This window comes from Suhomyces tanzawaensis (genome assembly GCF_001661415.1).
Source record: "Suhomyces tanzawaensis NRRL Y-17324 unplaced genomic scaffold CANTAscaffold_2, whole genome shotgun sequence".
NCBI lineage: Eukaryota > Fungi > Ascomycota > Pichiomycetes > Serinales > Debaryomycetaceae > Suhomyces > Suhomyces tanzawaensis.
In genome coordinates, this window is record NW_017963637.1 from 311,792 (window position 1) to 332,791 (window position 21,000).

The following is a 21,000-nucleotide window of genomic DNA, read 5'->3' on the forward strand; positions in this document are numbered from 1 at the left end:
CTGGTGCTACCAAGGCAACTTCCTCAATATCGGAGTATTTTAAAATATGACAATTGTTACCACTACTCCAGGCAATGCACCAAATGAGAGTATTGCACGAAATGCCGGAATGCCATGAATATAGATATTCCGTACCACTGATATCCAAAAGTGATATTTTTCCACTGCCATAATATCTTTAAGATATGTCAAATGATACCACTGATGGACTGCTAATAGGAGAAATGCCACAAATGCTTCACTTTCTCAATCCTCAAATTGCGCAAGAATGGAAACACATCTTGATACCGTATCTTCCTCTCGTGTCATCTGCCAAAGTATCTTGCCAACTGAGGAAAGTTGGAATACTACCGTGCAATATTATTGGATGGTTACACCAATTGCATTATTTAACATGTTTATATTCGAAATCTATCGACAAGTACCATTACTCTTTTCTCCTAGATCATCATTAGCATGATATATCGATAGGATTAACATCAGCATCTTCTTACAGAGTATCTTGCGGTGTCGTATATTTTAAGTTGTCATACAGGTTTTATCATTAGCGAATCCAAGGTTCTTGCACGCTGTACAAATTCACCAGAAATCCTGGCCTTCTTCTCCTTCCAGCTCTTTTCTGCTTCGAAAACTGCACTCAACGCCTTTCCCATGGCATTGAAGTCGGTCATCAAGTTGACGTGGCCACGCTCACTGGCAAATTTCCCTACAATCTGGCCACGGCCAGTCTCGTCGTCGTAGAAGTCAAATCCCTTCCGCTGGGGCATCAACCACCGCTGGTGTACCACCCCGTCTCCGTGGCCATAGAAGAACGAGTAGTAGTTTCCATCTTTGATGTCTTGCCTGTCTCTAACGTTGGAGCCTCTCACTGAAGGCACCTTATTCCCATATACCATCGCCAACGGAGGATACTCGGTCTCGAGCTCCTCAATGTAGTCCAAGCTCAAGATGTACGCCTTAGCCCGCTTCAAGGTGTCTGCGAGGTAGTTATATGCTTCTGTGAATGTGAATGAAAAGTGCTCCTCAACCTCGTCCTCCGAGGTGGCTGTCTTGAATGAGCTCAGGAATGACGGAACAGACGGAGAGTCTGCCTTGGGATGCAATTTGGGGGATAATGGGTTGCGGATGGGAGATCCTGCCTGCGAGGATGAGTTAGAGGACCCCTCATCCACTGCACTGGGGCGGGTTTTCCTATTCATCGAGATGGAACGGTAATGCTTGAGCTTGTTACTTATGGAGTTTATGATAGGAATGGATCCTGTCGACTCGCTGACTGGAAGGTGGATGGGGCTCTTATGGCCCTGCTCTTCTAGCAATTTTCTTTTGGAAGATACGAGAGGATTCAAGTCATATTCGACCCAGGTGTCAGGGTTGAAGTAGTCAAGGTCAAAGTACTCTTTTGTCTCTGTGTTCACGAATACCCTGCCACTTAATGGCAAGAATATGAACCCTGATCTCATCATGAAGTTCGTCTCGTAGGTCAAAATCTTATCGTTGAGAATCACCGAGTCACCATACCTCAAAGGACCAAGAATATTGAGACATTCGCTAGGAACACCCACGTACACGAGAGATCTGAACAACTTGGGGTTGCGGTTTAATGCTCCGTGAGCAATCAACCCACCCATAGAATGGGCAATAACCAACGTAGGCTTGCCGGTTTTACGATACATCTCCTCCAAGAACTCCTCGAACTGGCGAGAGGCGATATCTGCACTGAGTCTCCAGTCGTAACCGTACTCCTTGACGTTAGTCTTGGGGTTTGCTGACAATTTCTTGATCAATTTCTTGCAGATGTCGATGGGCCCAATATTCTTCAACACGCCATCGGGGTAGATTAGGTCCATGGCCTTCAATTCGTCCTCGGGACGTGGGCCTATGAGGAGATTGATTTTCCGTAAATTGAATCCTGCCTTGATGGGGATCCACACCCGTTTTCCCGTCTTTCTACTGCGTAGGATGGAGCCTCGATAGCCTCCCATGATCACGATGTTTCCGTCAATCTCGTCAAAAATGCGCTCGTGGCTCTTTTTGTGGGGTTTGCCAGGCAAGATATCGTTCAAATTAGCGGAGATCGAGTGCTTCACCGCCCGCAAACGGGCATTGTCGGTGCCCTTGAACTTCTGGAAGTATGTGGCATCCTCGATGGTGCTGATGGACTGCTGGCGCTCGAGCTTGAGGTTCATGTCTTGCTTTAGCTGGTCGAGCTCGCTGGACTGGCTGCTACCAAGCAACGGAAGATGCGGATCGAACTTAAACGACTGGAACTGACGGTACAAGTTGGATCTGACTGCTGACAACCCTCCAAAAGGCAACGAAAACGAGAACACCTTTGGTGCTGTGTTGTAGTCGCCTTTAGCGGGCACTTCTGTAGTGCCACTGGATGCCTTGGGCTGATGGTCTGCCGGCTTGCTGGGGTCGGCAACCGGTGGCTTGGCGTCTGCAGCAGCGTCATCATCGTAGACATCTTCCAATGAGTCTCCACCCACTATCGAGTTGGCGTCGGATTTGGAGAGCCGTTTATTGGCGCTAGCAGAGAAGCTGGGCCTGCTCATTGCGGGATCGAGCTGCGACAGCAAGTCGACTGGCGCCTGCTCCAAGATATCGTCATCGTCGTCGTCGTCGTCATCATCAAAGTCCTCCTCTTCGTCGTCGTCTTCGTCGTCATCGTCTGCGACATTCAACGGGTCGAAATCTGGACTTGTTGTGTCGTCCGCACGGAAGGCCACTGGCGCTTGGTCCAATGGGCCTGTGGCGTCGTTTTGGGCGTTATGTGGGGAAATAGAGTGCTGTTTTGGCCCATCTTGTGAGTTTTGTGGGGACGAATCTGGCTGTGCTTGGCCAGATTTGGCCTGGCTCAGGCTGGAAGCTGCCGTGGGCACGTGCACACTCTTTGGGGCGACCATTCTGGAGGTGGTCTTCTATATGGGTGGGCTGGAGGTTGGCGGGTACCCTGGCCAATAGTGGATCAAGAGACAAATGTGTCAATGGATTTAGCCAGGTGACAACTCACGTGCAGACGCAGACATCGCGTGAACCTCGGAACGACTGGAAGCGTGAATTGGAGCGTGCGGAGGAATAACGGTGAACGAGTGGCGCTGGAAGAGCTGCCAGAGGCACGTGGAACACGCGGATGCTGGAACAGGGCCATGGCGGACTTCAGAGGAGCCGTGGGTCCAGAAGCCAGAAGTGAATGCCGGAACACCAATGCAACTGGAATGTGAAATTATGTAAGGGCTCTAAGGTTGCGATTGTTACAGACATTTTGCAAAAGCATGGCGGTTGGCCTGCAGTGGCATAAGCTTTGCAGGCGCAGAAATTACGACACCTAGTGCCAATTAGGCAGGAGGCGCACATTAAGGTTGGCGGAACCAGGCCGGGTCTGTTTTGCCGACAGGGTTGCCACAACAGCTGGTAGGCTTGGATGGCCCCTCCCCTCTCTTCCCCCGGCCTGGCGTTCAGAGTAACCGTGGGGCTGCAGGGACGTGGGATGAATTTCCGTGGACACGGGGATGAAACGAAAAAATGCAGACATCGAATTTACCACTGATGCATGCACGAGGAAATAAGCGCAGTCGCTGATTTCGCAGCCATGTACGCTACAGCCTCTCAGGTGAAATGTTGGCTGGGTTGCAAGCTCCATTACGATCCAACCGTTGCTGCTTCGCGGCACAGCAACCTACATTGAAATATGCAACACACACATGTATTGGGATCCAGACCTAATGCCGGACAGTGGTATTGCCCATTGGGGTTTGGGCTCCTAAATTGGCCCATTAATGTTCCCAAATTGGACGGCTGGGGCTCCTAAGTTCGGGTGTAATTCGGAAACCTAAATTGGGATTAAGCTGTACTCATGTCAGACACAAAATCTTAAACATAAATCCTTCAAACTCCGGCATTTCCGATCAGTGGTGAGCCCTAGTATCATCATGTTAATCATTACATCTCATCGTCAATAGTTCTCCCACGTTTGCTTTTCATTATTCTTTAGTAATAGTTCTACCCAAAAGTAGCTGTTCTTCGTCATTTTATCATTAGTTGACTCCACGATACCTGTTTTCTTGCCATCTTCATCATTATTTGGCTCCAATAAACTTTTGCGCTTCTAGTATTTACCTCCACTTCACTATTGCGCTTTCGGCATCTCAATTGCCACCACCAAGCGTGTGCTCTTTTCATTTCATCATTAATTGCTTTCACCTGTGCTCTTCAGGACCGCAGAAATATTTTTGGTGCTTTTCTTGTCATATTCAATAATTGAAGATTTGCAGTTTCTCAGCAATGGTCTCCACAAAACTTGCAGTAGCTCACCATTGAATATCTCAACAATCTCAACTATCTCATCATCAGAACCTTCAATTTCTCCAAATCGGGAACTGTCATCTCTTAATTCCGTTAAACTTGCACTTTTCCCACGTCTTCCACCATATAGGCCTCGATTTTGTGCAAGTCCTTAGTGTTGTCGCTTCTGGCATTGGCAAAAACCACCCTGTGGGCATGTCTGGCGGGGATGTTGGCGTCGAACAACTTGTCCATGTCCTCCAATGCAATTCCCTTTGTTTCAGGCACACAGAAGAATACAAATGGAATCGACAAAATGGCCAAAGTGGCAAAAAAGTAGTAGATGCCGTACTCCATTTTGTCGATCATCTTGGTGGTGAGCCTGGCCATGATAAAAATGGGCACCCACGAGACGGCTGCGTTGATTGCCTGGACGAACGAACGGATGTTCTGGTCAAACACCTCTGCACCCACCACAAACGGTCCTCCAGACCACGCCAAAATGAACGAGGCGATCCAGATGTACATCATGGCGATAGCGGCCTTTCCGCCTGGGCCCGCCAGGTTTCCGGGAACGGTGGGGTCATTGAGCTTGAGGTAGGAGCCGATGTACCAGAAACAGACAGAACACACGGCAGACGACGTCATGAACGCACGTCGTCTTCCCACGGTATCCACAATGAAGATGATGTAGATGAAAGTGCACACGAACTTGACCACACCAAACATACCTGTGGAGAAGAGCGTGGCGTTGGTGCCCTTGACACCCAATCCCTTGAAGATGATAGGAGAGTAGTAGTTGATAGACTGGATGCCCAAGAAGTTCTGGAAGAGGAAGAGCCCACAGGTGATGGCCAAACGCAACAAGATGTGCTTGTTGCGGACGAACACCTCTAAGAATGGGTCCCAGAGACCCAATCCGACCTTATTCTTCTGAGTCTCAATGGAGTCACGTACTTGGTTGACCTCGTACACGATATACTCGTGGTCCACGGGCAAGTTACGGAGCCAGGTCAAGTTGGCTAGGGCCTCTTCGTGGCGTCCCACCTGGAACAACCACCGCGGCGACTCTTTCATCATGAGCGATCCCACCAAGAACATGCCACTGGGGATGAGCTGCACGGCAAACGGAATGAACCACTGCTTCTTGCCTTTGGCAACCAGCTCGTCCACGGCGTAGGAGATCCAGAATCCGACCAAGTCGCCTATTCTCCAGCCAATCTCGTACGACAGCGTGAGCTGGCCCCGGATGGCGGGAGGCGACACCTCGGAGATGTACACCACTGTGAGGTTGGTGGAGAATCCGATCGCCACGCCGGCCAACACTCGTCCCGCGTAGATGGGTCCTAGTCCCCGTTCTGCGCTGGCGGCTAGCATCACCGCAGACCCAACCGTCACCAACACGGCAGCGAACACCAACGAGATCTTTCTGCCCCAGTAGAACGAGAACGGGTACGAGAACAACGCTCCGAAGAAGCAGCCTGCGTGGAACACCGAGATGACGTTGGAAATGATGCCCTTGGAGTGGGAAGAGTCATCGAGCCCAAACTCGTGGCGGAACGAATCCAACGCCACGGTTCCGCCTATAAAACCCCCGTCGTACCCGATGATGATGGCCGCGGCAGATGCCATCACGGCAGTGGCGTAGATCCGCCAGTTGTAGACTTCCGGAGGAGTGGGTCTGTCCTCGTCTTTGGCGAAGAGCTTGAACCTCGCCTTGATGGCTTGAAAAGGCGCAGCAGCAGCCTTCAGTGCGATCAGCGACTCTGAGCTTGTAGTAGTCATTGTCTGTGCCTTGGAAGTGTAGTTGGAGGAGGGCCCAGCCCAGTTATAAAGCAGTCCAAGCAAGTTGTTTGAGATGATGCTCACTCGGTCCCCCACCAAATATACGAAACCGAGATCATTTCGCGTGAGCAGACGTGGGGGATCGCCAGCACCAGTTAGAAAGGGTGGAGGTCTGGCGTGGGGGACCGGGGATTGGGGATGGGTAGGCCCTGCAGACTGGCTGGCTGCACCCGGATTGTGGGGACGAGTAGCAAGTGTGGGGGCTACCCCAGATCCAAGGTGTGGAAAACGGGCCTAAATCCCCCACTCGAGAGATCCTTTTCTGGTGCGTGGGGGTCCCGGTGCGTGGGGGATCCAAGAACCTTATTAGTTTTCGGCAATAATCCGGGGTAAGCCTGTGGGTGTCGGAATGGTGTGATCCGGAAGCACTACCTTGTGGGGTAAAAAGCTGGCTCAGCCTTGGCCAATGGCTGATGTTGTTAGAGGTGATACAGAACAAAAAAAATTACTTGGACGAGACAGGAATCGAACCAGTGACCTTTTGCTTGCAAGGCAAACGCGCTACCAACTACGCCACACGCCCGTAATTTTATTTGAAAATAGGGCTGGTTTGTGTCACAATGTTGTCATTACGTAAGAAATTGAATAATCACCAAGTTGCAAAAATCAGTAAAAATCAATTTAAATTTTAAAGTTTTGACCATAATGGTGTTTCATCCATTGCAATGGGTATATAGTCAGTAGATTTTTATACAACACGGGAGGACTCAAAGCTAGGTGATATCCGCTATTCCAAAACAGTATGTAAGTATTTCACCTTGGCAGCAAGGAACTAGATAAAGTGTATAGCCAATCTTTGTAGTTGTTGGTCCTTCAGATTAGTTAAAGAGGGTCAGTTTCGATGATTTTCCATTTAATGTTTCCGTCCAAATAGTTTGACAACAATATATCAATCATGATAAACAAATGTTGTGCTTTCCATTGCAATAAGTGTAGAATGCCAACTAGCAACGTGGCAGTAAGTTCAGGTCAAGATCTGACCCTAAATGACCAAGAGTTCTTCTCTCTTTCGGGTATTGTTTGCCAAAAGCTTCAAAAAGAATCGTGTTATTTACTCAATGGAGGGCATCTCCAACAAGGAGCTACTCCTCAGAAGAGTTAATCATAAAAGACTACACCTGAGGGTAAATCTACAATGAATACGGGATGTGCTACCTTTAATACGGCTAAATCGCTTACCTTGAAAAGCAATTGACATGCTAATGTTCGATATCTCACTAAGAATCGGAGTCACGGAGGTCCTTGGAGAAAATAAACATAGGATTTTGGCTTTGATTGATAAATGCACATGTTCATAAATATTCTGAAGTATATTGAATTAAGTAAACATCACTTTCTCGAATTGTTCATTTAAATTAGAAAGATTTTCTCCTCTTAATTAATTTGGAATTATGCGAAAAAACTCAATTTATCGAAACCATTCTGTAACACCGAAATGCTAAAGTATCTATGTCTCTGAACGCTAAAGTAGATATACCGACTCTATATCTGCTGGTAATTGAGCCTCACTGTTAGCAACGACATCAACCGTAACAGGCTCAAGACCAAAAGCTACGAATTCTTTCCCATAATACTTTTAAAGAACGGGACGACTAACTTGTACACTAAAGGATTGAAGGAGTTTCCCAACAGCCACAGTATCTGACCTGTGAATAAACTCTCATTCAATACGTGTGGATATCTGTCGAAACATCTGTGCTTCACTACTCTGGTACTTCCCAGTCCCAAGGTCCTGTCACAAAACCAGCGGTTTCGCAGCAGGACTAGTGCGATGTGATCGCTAGCACTACTTACTCGTCAGTACTGATGCTCGCTACACCTCACTAGTTCTCGCTACGACGGTGCCAGCTCCCGCTACACCAGTACTAGTTCCCGCTATTCGTACCGGGAATCTTGGGCAGAGTGTTCCAACACCTCGCTACTGCCAAAAGGCCATCCACGCCACGTATCCCACCGTCTCTCTGCTCCAAAGCCTTCAACTTTCGTGATCTTTCCAGTCTTCCCCACCATGGCAGCACCCCATTGACAGCTCGTTCTTCCTCCTCCCCGTCGCTTTTCTCGTCTTCTCGCCATTCCCTATTCTCTTTCTCATCGTCGCCAAACGCGTCATCGCGCCGCGCGCTCACCAACGCGTACCAACCACTATTCTCTTCTCGAGCACACCATTACACCAGCACCTTTTGCACCATAGAATCAGCATACCAGCATACCACCATTCATAAAACGACTAACACACTGCCACAATCGTTACATATCCCTTGAAACCTCGTTCTTCATTCACTAACGCTGCATTAACACCAGGCCAGCCTTTCCATGTATATAACTCCAGACAAGTATCTCGAGACGTTTCGGGAGATCAAGCGGACGTCGCTCTCCCACTCCTCGTGCAAGTTGGTGGTGTTCGTATCGTGTCTCGATATCGACTCGCTATGTGCTGCCAAGATCCTCAGCTTGCTCTTAAGAAAGGAATTGATCCAATACCAGCTCATTCCGGTGGTGGGCTACTCCGACCTCAAATCACACTACCTGAAGCTCGACCACGACGTCACCAATGTGTTCTTGGTGGGGTGCGGTGCCATGTTGGACCTCGAGACCTTTTTCGAGTTGGACCCTGATGAGTTCCTCGTCCAGTCCAACATGCCAGACGATGACCTCCACGCCGACTTGCGTAACGATGCCTTGAGGGCCAACAATGTGGCCTTGAGGCGCAAAATCTACATTATTGATGGCCACAGGCCGTGGAATTTGGACAACATTTTCGGGTCTTCTATGATTTCGTGTTTCGACGACGGTTTCATCGACGCAAACTTGAGTGGAGAACGGTCTGCCTATACAAAGTTGGTGGATACCGAAGATAGCGAGGCAGAGTCCTCAGAGGAGGAGTCTGAACGGTCCACAGACGAGGACGAGGTTGCTGAGATCGACTCGGACGAAGACTTGACCATACATTCACAGGACTCAGAAGAGACCACCTCCAGAAAACGAAACAAGCAAGAGTTACGAATGAAGAAGATCAAAAGGCAACGTAGGTTGGAAAAATCCACCCACGAAGACACCATCCAAACATATTATAACCAGGGAACCACTGTAATGACCACCACCTGTGCCACCATCTACGCATTCTTATCAGCCATTGGTGAAACCAGCATTGATAACCTCTGGCTAGCTATTATTGGGACCTCATCTTTGGACAGCCATTACCCCGAAGTTTACGATAAATTCCAACCATTATTTAAGGATGAAGTGTTAAGATTGAACCCATCCAACCAAACAAACGGCTCCGAGAAAACCGCCGACACCACCACATTGAGCATCGAGCGAGATTACCATTTATTCTTGTTGCGTCACTGGACGTTGTACGATTCGTTCTTCTATTCCAGTCACGTAAACTCGAAATTAAATTTATGGACTGAAGATGGCAAGAAAAAGCTCCACAAGTTATTCGCCAAGATGGGTGTTTCACTAGCAGTCGCACAGCAGAAATGGCTCTACATGGATATCCGAGTCAAGAAGCAACTCCCATTGATTTTCAACAAGTATTTACCATTGTATGGTCTTGAAGGTATTGTGCGAGACGGGTTTATCAGAACATTTGGATTCACAGGGCAATTATCTGCCATGGAATGTGTGGAGTCCTTAACGGCTCTATTGGAGTTGGACAAGCGGTTTTTGAACGATGCTAGCTCGGGCAACGACGGCCATGACGAGAACGAGGAAGAGTCGGACCTCCAGAACGAGGACGAAAGAATTCAAGAACGTATAGACAGAAAAGGAAAGGTGTGGGTCAATAATTTTTGGTCCTCGTGGGATGCCCTCAACAGCACCTCAACAACCTCGAGCACCAAGTCCATCAACTCGTTGAAAAAGCCCAAGGGGTTGGAACTTCTCCTTCAGGGCCTCGAGCATGCAAAGCAAATACAGCAGATCATCTTCCGAACCGGAATGTCGTTGTTGGAAAGAAAACTCATCAAGAACCTCAAATTGTACCGGTTATGTGTATTAAATGATGGATCCATTCCCGATCTCAAGATCTTCAACAATCCACTATTACTTTCTAAATTGGGGTCCTGGCTCTTGGAAAACATAACTGAGCTAGATTTCATGAACCAGAACAAGTCGCTCAAGCCGTTGGTCGTGGCCAGCTTGGATGTGGCGAGCGACACCTACTTGGTGATAGGACTTGCTCCGAAGTATCCCCGCGGCATGGATAACAATACCAGGGCCAAATTGTCGCAAAATAAGCAGGACGGTCTGGGCGACACAGTCACCACCCGGTTGAACACCTTCAGCGTGGCGTTCCAGCAATTGGCCACGATATCCGGCGCCAAGGTGCGGATAGACAGTTTTGACAGCTCAGTGATCGAAATCCGGAAGGACGACCTACCCCCCTTTCTCGAGAGGCTTACCTTGAGCGGGTTAATATAGGCTGGGGCTGCGAAACCGCAGTTGCGGGTACTTAAGGGTGCAGGAGCAACCGCATCCTTTTTTGAACCCAAAATGCCCCAAGTTGTTATTCTCGGGTAAGTCACCGCCAGCATCTGTCTTCCTGCCTACTAACCGCCAGCGCCGGAATCATCGGCCTCTATACCACCTTTCTCTTGATCGACCGCGGTGTGAACCCGGCCGAAATCGCAATTGTCGCTGAATTTCTTCCCGGGGACCAGTCCATCCACTATGCGTCTCCATACGCAGGGGCGGGATTCTGTGCATGCGTCAACGAGCCATACGTCAAATATAGCAGATACACCTACGAGAATGTGGCTCGTCTCCACGCCGCCCTAGGCAGCAAAGGAACGGGAATTGGCACGTTTGTGTCCACCGAGTACACTGACTCCGTGCCCTCGGACCACTTGCTCGACCAGCTTCGCCAGTTCTTGGACGACTTCGACACCGTGGACGTACCCTCTACGGTCCAGGCCCGTCATGGCGTACGTTACACCGCCTGGGGCTTCAATAGCCCATTGCTCATCAAAAACTTGTTGGAATGGGCCGTGGGCAAGGGCGTCCAGGTGTCCCGTCGCAAGGTGGCCCACGTCTCGGATGCTTTCGCTCCCGATACCGAGGTGGTGTTCAATTGCACTGGTACTGGAGCCATTGGCCTAGGGGGAGTCGAGGATGCCAAAGCCTTTGCCACCCGTGGCCAGGCTGTGGTGGTCCTGGCTCCGTATATCGGCGAGTGCCGGTCGCTTGATGGCACCGAAAAGACGTATGTGATCAAGCGTCCCGACTCCAACACTGACGAGGTGATTCTCGGAGGAATCTACCAGCGTCATAACTTCGATCCAAACGTCTACGGGCATGACACTGCCGATATTTTGACCAGAACCACCCGTCTTTATCCAGAGCTTCTCTCCCACAACCCCAGTGGCTCCAGGGTAGAGGATCTCAAGATTCTTCGGGTGGTTGCTGGTGCCAGGCCCTACCGTGAAGGAGGAGTACGGATTGAGAAGGAGACGGTGGCTGGCAAGACTGTGGTGCACAACTACGGGGCCGGAGGCCAGGGGTACCTCTGTGGATTGGGAATGAGCAGCGAGGCTGTCGATCTCTGGCAGGGAACGGAGCATACCACTGCAGTGCAGCCACGCCAGCGGTGGGCACCAAAGCCTAAGGAGTCCGGGAAAGTTAGTTAGGCTTCCAGTGGGCCAATTCTCACGTAGGAGTCTCACCTGGCTTGGCAGATGGACTTTCGGAGGCACCAATCACTCGGAAATAACCACAGGCGTCGGCTATTTGGCGAACTGGCCCTGTTATTGAAGTGTTTGCTAGTCATGCTGAAGTCCCTGATGATACTGGAAAATTTCATTGAATTCAACCTTGAGTTTGTCAATCGGGTCTTCACAATTATTCTGTTGATAGATCTTTTAGGGTATATTTAATTTATAGCTTAACAAATGGGAGACAGCGTTGGATTGAAAGCGTTCACTGTAGCACTTTAATGGTAAACTCAAATTGTAAGAAATCGCTCGGGTTTTGTAATTTTTGATTTGGTTCCCTTCTAATTTGGTGTCTTCGGGATCAATAAGCACCCCGGTTCAATCCTTTAGTTCTCAATTAAATGCCCGTTTGTTTGTAGATCGGTTTGGTGGATTGATAACCCTTCCTATTTCGCCTTGTTGGTATTCTTAAAACTCCCGTAAATATATGCGGGTCCTCCTTAAATAGCAATACATCGTGTGAATTATGTCGCAACCCAAGCATTTGGATCAAATTAATTTCACTTTTGGATAAGCGGTTCAAATCGATGGAATACCTTCATTTATTGATAATAACAGATTAACAGTTGTAGGTACTAATGTAGTTGTATGTTTGGCTTCATTACTTAAAGAGCAAGAATGCATATAAGGTGAGTACTAGCCCGCTCTCTCTTGTAGATGAAACCTAGCGAGTTCCATTAAGTATTCAGATTTGAGATTTCTTGCATTATTCGATCCTATTGGCACTTCTTTAGCTAAAGTACCTGTTTTAGTTCCAAACTTTAATCTAAAGTTCTTGAGCTATTTCCTTGAGTGATGTTTATCGGTAATTTTATCTGGCTACTGATTTATGTTCATTTTTTATAAAATACAGAGAGGGATTTAAAGGATTAAATCTATCAGATTGGGGAGGACTCGAACTCTCAGTACCTTGGGCTCCATACAGATGCATTACCAATCATGCTACAATCTGTTGTTATAGACGAGATTTAGAATGTAAATTTAAATTAATACTTGTAGACCAGCTTGCATAACACAAAGTCAGATATGAAATAACTGAGTTGAAGCAATTTTGCTAATAAAATTATTAGTGTATTTGATAGCGGGATGATCGGCTTTTAGTAAATGGTATTGATGAGGACCAAGTATGCGAGCTCCTATGCCATGTCACTGTCCTGATTAACTACGTGGCTTTGTAATCGAATTAAAAAATTTAAGTTTCGTATATAATTTAAAGACGGAGATCGTTCATATCGAGAGGATTAGACTATGTTTAGTTACGTATCTTAAGAAACTAAGAGGTGAGACAAGTGGAGGGAGTCTTGAAAGTATAATAAAGGGTGTTTTACAGCTAGCTCCTCAGTACAAGATATATTTCTTGCCCCGATGGTAGTGTTCAAAACCAAGAGTAATTACTTCAGCTGTTCATCTTAATAGAAACAGGACCAAGGCTAACTGTCCTAACACAGATTAAGTGTTTACCATAGAGTCCCGTGCACCAGACTACTAGGTGGAATTCGCGCAAGACCTCGCTACCCCTGCAGATCCTCACTAACTCGCACCACCCCTCGCGAGGCCCAGGAGATCTCACTTGCCAAGCCACGCTAGCCCAGGGGATCCTGACTAGTGGCCCCGGTAACCCCCACCCTGCCATACAGGAATGTGGCCATACTGCTCCATACTGCAATACTCTCACTACACATATTCCAGCCACCTTGCTGGCAAACTACTGTTACTTGCTCCCACCGGCCAAGCAACCCTCACTAGCCCTCGCGGCGCCAGAAAATTTAACCACTACAACCCCTACCCCCTCGCTAGCACCTAGGCGGAGTATCCAGGACACTCACTAGAAATCACCCGACAAATCGCCAGGATCACCCACTACTGACGGCCCAATCCCACTACCATTGCTAGCCCACTCTCACCGGCGCAATCCTCACCACTGCTTGCTCCCTCACTAGCTGCGCAAGTTCGGCATTCCCTCGCTAACTCGGCCTCTCTAGCTCGCCCGCGGGCACGGCCTTGCCGCTCCGGGCTCGTAAACCCATGACCCCACACTCCTGCATCCAGCCCTCCCTTATCGTTTGTGTCAGCGGCTGATTCATCTTCCAAATCACCCTTTCTTCTTTCACCACCTCCCATCTCCAACCTCCAACCTCCAGTCCTCTACCCAGTATGACCATTCCCCAGTCGGCTCCGCCAGTCTCCAAGAAGCCTGGCCGCCTGGTGTCACCTGACCCCTCTAACAGGTTCAAAAACGATTCCTACCACCAGTGCTTCCAGAAGTACTTCCACTCCTACCACTACCTCAAACCCGATCCCGTGTACGTGGCCAACGTCAAGGCTGCCATCAACCACTGGCAGCTCCGGGACCTCATCAAGTACGACCCGCTGGCCAACGCCGTGTTGTACACCCGGCACGACGCCATCCATCGGTTGCCATTAGGCGCCAGGGGCCACGCCCAGGCGCTGGCGCCGTACGTAGGCCTCAGCTACCTTCCACGGTGCTTCGACCACTCCGACGACGGCTTGGTAGTGTGTGGTGGCCTCTTGACGTCGTCAGAAGCGTTTTCATCCAGCACTGTTGAAGTGTTACGCCCACCAGCGTCCATCCACCAGCCTGCGTCGTCCATCCCCAAGAAGGGCCTTTTCTCGTTCGCCAACCCTGCCGCTGGCGCCACCAAAACGGTGCGTTTTGGTGACATGATCAACAACGACGTTGCCATCTACCGGGACTCGAACTCCCACTGCGTGTCGTACGTCTGCAACAACGACAGCAACCTCTACTGCCTCGACATCGCATCCAACGACTCCATCTCCATTTCCAACAAGATAACCTGCGAGACCAACACCTGTCTCAACACGGTGGAGCGCAACCCCCTCAACCATAAGCTCCTCGCAGTAACAGGCGACTCGCTGGCCATCTTCTTGGTGGACCCCACCAGCGGTTCCAGCAAGATCAAGACTATCCGTACTGGCCACAACGCCGGCTTTGGTACTGCGTTCCACCCCAACGGTAACCTCTTCTCGTCGGTGTTCGAGGACGGCACCTGCTTGTTGTACGACTTGCGCAACATCAGAGACAATCAGCCGCTAATGGCCATCAAGCTGACCCGTCCAGGACACCAACTGGGTGCGTTCCGTGTAAGCAAGTTTTCGCCCCAGAACGACATGAGCGACTTGTTGGTAATTCTGGAGCATGTGGGACGAGTCCATCTCGTGGACTTGCGTCGCTTGAATGCAGCCAACGTCCACGAGCACCAAGTGATCGTGGTGCCGTTTGCGTTGGACCAGTATGCCGAATGCAAAGCAGCAGCTGAAGGGCCTGCTGGTGACGAAACCTCTTCTCACGCAGACAGACACAACCCACGCCAGCCCACGCGTCTGGTGGACGTCTACTCTGACCGTCTGGACCCTGCCAACAGCTTGTCGTTCACAGCACCGTTGGTGTACGACTACGACTATTTGGTGAACCAGAACCCCCAGTTGTTCAAGGAGTACTTCTACAGCCCTCCTCCAGCACCAGCGGCGTCTGCAGACTCGCCGCTCAAGTTCCACATCCCCGAGTGGTCGGGCGTGGGTGACTCGTCGCTGGCGGCAGGTCCCGCTGGCGTGTCGCCCACCACCTCCCAAAGACCGTCGTTTTCGTCCCTCGACTCGAATCCAGGCTACGACGACATGAACCCCGACATCGACGCTCATCTTCAGTACGTCTACGACCATATGGACTACAACCCGCCAGCAGACCGTCCGGCCACGGCGTTGGCAGCTGCAGCCGCACGTCCACGCCATTCGTCGGGTTCTGGCTACGGTCACTATTCCAGCTACTGCGAGGACCTGTACCAGCAGTCGATCAACCACATCCACGGCGAGATGGAGCTTGCAGGCGTGGCGTTCTGCAATCCGCAGCGCCAGAGCGACTCTAAGGTGCTCATTGGGTGCCAGGATGCAGGGGTGTTGATGTTTGATGTGAACGGGGTCGCCAGACGCAGCTTTGGCACCTTCGAGTACATGTGAGGTGTGGTACCATCAGGTGCTGTCAGGTCGTGCCATCCAATACTAATTGGCCCAGGTTCCAACAGACTGCTAATCCATCCATCTGGTCTATCGAGTGCTAATAGTCCATATTCGAACTTATGCTGCTTTGTCCATCTGGATCATTTTTACTTGGTGCACTGCCATTCCCACTTTTGGTCCACTGGTCTATCCGAATTTGGCTAACTGTACCTCTTTGGCTAATTGGATTGTTCCACATCTAGCCCACCAACCATCTTCCCCCACCATTTCTGCACTTGACCGTTGCGGCCTCTCGCACCAGCAGCCCTGTCAGCCCCTCTGAACCTTGTTACCAGTGGACATCAAGCCTCCAGTATACTTGTACTACAAGTTAACCAACTTTTTCCAGAACCATCGTAAATACGTGGAATCATACGACTTGGAACAAATCAAGGGTATCGCAGTATCGGAATACTGGGTGACCGGTCAAGCCCCTTTGCCCCTTTGCCCGCCACCACACCGTCTGCCATCACTCCGGCACACTCCTACCATTGCCGAAATACCCGTCCCACGAGGCCAGCCCTCCTTCATTTCTACATAGCCACTGACATTCCTGCTAATGCCTAATCCACCTCCTTGTCCCACGTAGTCTTTTGTAAGCGGTCCTGACCGCAGTTTCCACATACTGGCATGCTCACACGAGGGGGGCAAACTTACTAATGGGCTCATAACAATCTGATTAAGATTGGTAATCGCTGTGGCAAAACATTTTGCACCCATATGTCAGCAGTGGCTCCAACTGCGTTGCTGAGGTATAAATGGGAGGCGGAACCCTCAAGCAGCATACTCATCCACTGCTTGAATCACTCCAACCAGTACTTCCAAGCAACTTCCAGCTACAACTAGCAATCTCTCCACAACTAAGAATCTCCATTACCTGATGTCTACAATTGCAGTTATCGGACTCTCCGGCCTGTTGGGCAAGCCTGTCCTCGACGCTTTACTGTCGTCTGTCTTCGCTGACAGAATCGCCTATCCCATCAAAGCTTTGACCAGAAAGGACGACAAAACCTCTACCGACAAGGTGCAGTACATCCAGGCCGATTTGGCTAACACCTCCGCTGTGGCAGAAGCCTTGAAAGGCATAGACGTTATAATCGAGTTGACTACGGCCAATCCAGTCCTCTTTGGCCAGGTTGAGAAGATCGTGGCTGTTGTCAAGCCCAAACTCGTGATTCCATCGCAATTTGGCATCGAACTCGAGCCCGTCCAGGAGGTTGCTCCAGGCTTCTTTGTTATCAAGCTTGAGCATTCTGCCAACCTCAGAAAGCTTGGGGTCAAGGTGGTCGACATTGCTACCGGTTTTTTTGCTGAAAAGTCTTCGTATTCGTATGAAATCGTCCAGCCCTATGGAATTGACCCTGCAAGCAACACTGTCATCCAATACGGTCCTGACGACACCAAGGTGTCTATATCAACGGTCACAGACATCGGAAATGTCATTGCATCGGTAGCTACTGACCCTAACTCTTCCAGACTCCCAGACTCCTTAAAAGTGCAATCGGAAATCGTTCCTGTCAAGAAGGTGTGGGAAACCTACGAGAAGAACCACAACGTCAAGTTGGAGCACACGGCCAAGAAGTCTGCTGCAGAGGCCAAGGCTGAGTTCAAGCACCTTTGGGAGACCGAAGGTTTTGTTCCTGCAAAATTCCTTCACTACTTAGGATACATTATTGCGCAAGGTGCAGACAATGGTGCTCTCTTTAGCGAGAATGATCGGGAGTTGGTGAACCCAGGCGAGAAGTATTGGAAGTGGGGCAGCTACTAGGCAAGCATTTATTGGCTCTGACTCGATTATGAGTAGGAAATTATTTTGGGTTATCTAGGCAGAATGTGTATATGAAATATTGAAATATATGAAATAATAATTAGGGTGAAGTGTAAATCAAGAATTTTAGTTACGACATAAATTGAATAACTATGTCAAGATTGAATATGGAATATATCCTGGAACAACTAGGCTATTGTAGGTGAAACATTCAGCAATTCTTTGTAAGGAGTATCTGAAAACATGTTCTGTCATTTTCAAGCACCCATAATTCAGCCTCGAAACTAGGGTTGAATTCTGGAAAGAAGCATCCTCCTTCCTTTCCCCATGTAGGTGAACTACCAGACATGGAGAAGATTAATTAATACCAAGTATCTTTTTGTATGAACATATGATGCAATAGTAACATGTTTCTTCGAGCTTGAAGATCAAATACATCTTGGTAGAGAAGTGTATAATTTAGACATTGCCGAAAACACCGAACAAGTATTTCGTGGACACATACAGTAGTTAATTAGTCTTCGACGTAATATTATTGGCCACATGGATAGAAGTACCGCTCAAACAATAACATGTTAAGTAGACTCTATTCACCGACTCTACGCTTTGGAGCACCACAGTCAGGTTAAATCAACTATACAACAGAGCAATAAATAATAAATAAAGACAGAGAAGAACATTATATAACTAACAATCAGTAGAATAACCAAGTATGTACAAAATTGGTGAGAGATACGTTATTTTTTTTAGGATTTTCTGGATTTTCTAGATGTATAAGTTGAAGGGATATGAGTATTTCAGTGGGATGCTCATGGGGTACAGACCTCTGGAATCTTGAACAATCACAAAGATGCAATGGACGTTCGCGATGTAGCATAGGGTGTTCGAATCTATAATTGAGAACACGATGCAAAGTTCCCACAAGGGGAGGTATTGCGTTAGCAATAGTACAACATTGACTCATTAATGGGTGAATGGAAGCTCCAATATGCTGCACCCTGATGGGTGACTTAGTTTTCAGCTGGCAACAACCATTGCTCAAAGTTGTCCTTGACTCTCAAGTTGACATCATCGATAGTGGCGGATTCAGCGTCCTTTTCGTTGAGGTAGTTGATTTCTAAGTTCTGACAGTTCTTGACAGTCTCCAAAATAATGGAGCTGACTTCCTGGTCAGATTCGAGAGAGTTTTGAATACCGTTGATGATAATCTTGACTCTCTTGAAGTTCAAGATCAACGACAATGACACCCAACCCTCAGTATCCATGTTCTTTCTCAAGTAGATATCTCTTATCAAGTTTTCCAAAGAGAAGTAGTAGTCAATTTGTTGAGTTAATGCTTGTTGAGGATCCTGCTTGGGAGAGATTGGTGGTGGGATTTGGGCCTGTTGTGGGACCATTGGGTTCATCATAGAGCCCATTTGTGGTACCATGCCATTACGGTAGCCGTTGTTGCGGTAGTTTCTATTATGAGGTCTGAATTGACCGTTTTGGGGTCTGAATTGACGGTTGTTGAAGTTTTGGAAGTTTTGGTTTTGGACAAATGGTTGAGGGTGGTAGAATCCATTCTGGGGTTGTCCTTGTCCCTGCACTTGTTGGCCTTGGGGTGGGACTGGTTGGTTAAATCTCTTGTTGAATTGTTGACCATTTGTTCCGTTGTTAAATCTTCTAAAATTCTTCTGGGCGCCCCCAGCAGCGTTGAACTTTTGGTATTGAGGATTGTAGTTGGAAGGATATTGGCCGTTGGAGTAAGAGTTGAGGTTGGAGTGAGAAGGACCCTGTCCATTGGATTCTTCATCAGATGCAGTTGGAATGGAGTTGGAATCAGCGGAGTCCACTTGGGCGTCAGAGTCGCTGTGAACATCCCCGTCCTGGTCAGCTTCTTGCTCACCTCCTTCCTTTTTACTTATTTGCTGGCCGGAAGGTTTCTTGGCTGGGGTAGATGCGGATGATGGGTTCTTGGTGGTGGACTTGTTTTTTCTGTTTCTGTTCTGCTTTTGCGCCTGGTTTCTTGGGTTTGGCAAGATCACCTTGGCGCTGATGGGCACCCACTTGTTGGTGATGGGCTTGATAAACTTCTGCTGAGAATTTTTAGCACCTGGTTGGTTATCCAACTGAGGGCCCTTGTCAGGAGTAGGCCATTTGTGCTCGTCAACGACAACAGAGCCATTGGCAGCAGAAGACGCTGGGGCAGCGCCCCAGGCCGACTTGGTGGGGACGGGGGCTGGAGCCAACGTCTTTTTCTCCTTTTTGGCAGGAGCAGATGCACCGGAAGTAGCAGGAGATGCAGAGGCGTCGACTGGTGTCGACTCGTCAGCGTCCTTGGACTCAGTCACAGTTTCGACAGGAGCAGACTCGGCCACTGGGGCAGGCTTGGCTGGCACAGCTTCTTCGCCAGGGCCTTGGGCAGCAATATTAGCGTAGGATACAGACATGATTTAATGACAGTGATGAATAGATGGGCACTCGGAGGACCAGAGACACGCAGGGAATGACGACAAGCGGGTGTAGGGACTGGTGGTGAAGATATTCACACGGGTGGGACCACGGCGGGTGTGATGGTACGACGGTGGGGAAGTTCAGATGATCCAATGGTGGAGGCGCAACACTTTCCGGGGCGGTCGATTGCTGATGATGTAGCCTTTGGTTCCTGTAGACACACGAAGCTGCTGGCGGTGTGTTCAGAGATTTGGCACTGAGAGGATGTTCAGTCTGAAAGGTTGAGGATTTCCTAAAAAAAATTTTTTGTTAGCGTAGGACGACTAGGCGAAGGAAAATTTTTCTGGCGGTGAAAAAAAACGAGCGGTGGTGGAGATTAATAAAAACGGTAGAGAATGTATGTAGAGTGGTGGGGTAATGGACTCAGAGGAGGTGGATGGTGTTACGGGAGGTTGACCAGAGTAGCAAAATTGCGTACAGCTGCAGTATTTTCTGTACGTAATTTTCGTAAATACCGGATGATTTCGTTCTGGCTGATTCTACATTTACCACATGGATTTGGTGCTGATCCATTCTCTAAACCGCCAAATTAGACCTGTTGACTGCAGCAACAATAGCCATCAAAGCGAATTGCGAAGCAACTGGCAGTAGAGCTAGCACGAGCCAGCACGAGCCAGTATGGGCCAGCACGAGCCAGCACGAGCTAGCACTACGAACAAGGACTATAAGGCACCAGCCTGGCTGATTCACCCCAGCACTGTTCCACCACGCCTACCCACCGATCCCATTCAGGCATATAGACGCGACCAAAACTGCAATCTAATGGGCGCACGTGACCCAGGGCCCCAGACAGCCCCTCCTTCTGGCAACACCGATCACATGACACCCTCACTCTGGGGTAAACAGCACCCTCTTTCC

General features: G+C 49.0%; 7 protein-coding genes and 1 non-coding gene across 8 annotated transcripts; 4 read left to right on the forward strand and 4 right to left on the reverse strand.

The window, feature by feature from the left end:
• Positions 1-527: 527 nt before the first annotated feature.
• On the reverse strand, positions 528-2,555 carry CANTADRAFT_47907 (uncharacterized protein; the record flags this gene model as incomplete). Its single annotated transcript, XM_020209521.1, has 1 exon — positions 528-2,555. The coding sequence occupies one exon, from the start codon at positions 2,553-2,555 to the stop codon at positions 528-530; it is 2,028 nt and encodes a 675-aa protein (XP_020065699.1).
• A 1,843-nt stretch (positions 2,556-4,398) lies between these two features.
• Positions 4,399-6,069, reverse strand: HGT14 (Hgt14p; the record flags this gene model as incomplete). The annotated part of the gene is made up of 1 exon (XM_020206526.1): positions 4,399-6,069. The coding sequence occupies one exon, from the start codon at positions 6,067-6,069 to the stop codon at positions 4,399-4,401; it is 1,671 nt and encodes a 556-aa protein (XP_020065700.1).
• Positions 6,070-6,579: 510 nt separating this feature from the next.
• Positions 6,580-6,652, reverse strand: CANTADRAFT_t80. Its single transcript has one exon. It is a non-coding gene; the product is annotated as a tRNA-Ala (tRNA).
• Positions 6,653-8,442: 1,790 nt separating this feature from the next.
• Positions 8,443-10,554, forward strand: CDC45 (DNA replication initiation factor; the record flags this gene model as incomplete). The annotated part of the gene is made up of 1 exon (XM_020209553.1): positions 8,443-10,554. The coding sequence occupies one exon, from the start codon at positions 8,443-8,445 to the stop codon at positions 10,552-10,554; it is 2,112 nt and encodes a 703-aa protein (XP_020065701.1).
• Positions 10,555-10,626: 72 nt separating this feature from the next.
• Positions 10,627-11,759, forward strand: CANTADRAFT_88509 (FAD-dependent oxidoreductase; the record flags this gene model as incomplete). The annotated part of the gene is made up of 2 exons (XM_020211464.1): positions 10,627-10,649; positions 10,694-11,759. The coding sequence occupies 2 exons, from the start codon at positions 10,627-10,629 to the stop codon at positions 11,757-11,759; spliced, it is 1,089 nt and encodes a 362-aa protein (XP_020065702.1).
• Positions 11,760-13,997: 2,238 nt separating this feature from the next.
• CANTADRAFT_4605 (uncharacterized protein) lies at positions 13,998-15,839 on the forward strand (the record flags this gene model as incomplete). The annotated part of the gene is made up of 1 exon (XM_020209283.1): positions 13,998-15,839. The coding sequence occupies one exon, from the start codon at positions 13,998-14,000 to the stop codon at positions 15,837-15,839; it is 1,842 nt and encodes a 613-aa protein (XP_020065703.1).
• A 919-nt stretch (positions 15,840-16,758) lies between these two features.
• CANTADRAFT_47898 (oxidoreductase) lies at positions 16,759-17,646 on the forward strand (the record flags this gene model as incomplete). The annotated part of the gene is made up of 1 exon (XM_020209519.1): positions 16,759-17,646. The coding sequence occupies one exon, from the start codon at positions 16,759-16,761 to the stop codon at positions 17,644-17,646; it is 888 nt and encodes a 295-aa protein (XP_020065704.1).
• Positions 17,647-18,671: 1,025 nt separating this feature from the next.
• On the reverse strand, positions 18,672-19,025 carry SLF1 (Slf1p; the record flags this gene model as incomplete). Its single annotated transcript, XM_020208381.1, has 1 exon — positions 18,672-19,025. A coding segment is annotated over one exon (354 nt), but the record flags the coding sequence as incomplete, so codon positions are not given.
• Between the last annotated feature and the right edge of the window lie 1,975 nt (positions 19,026-21,000).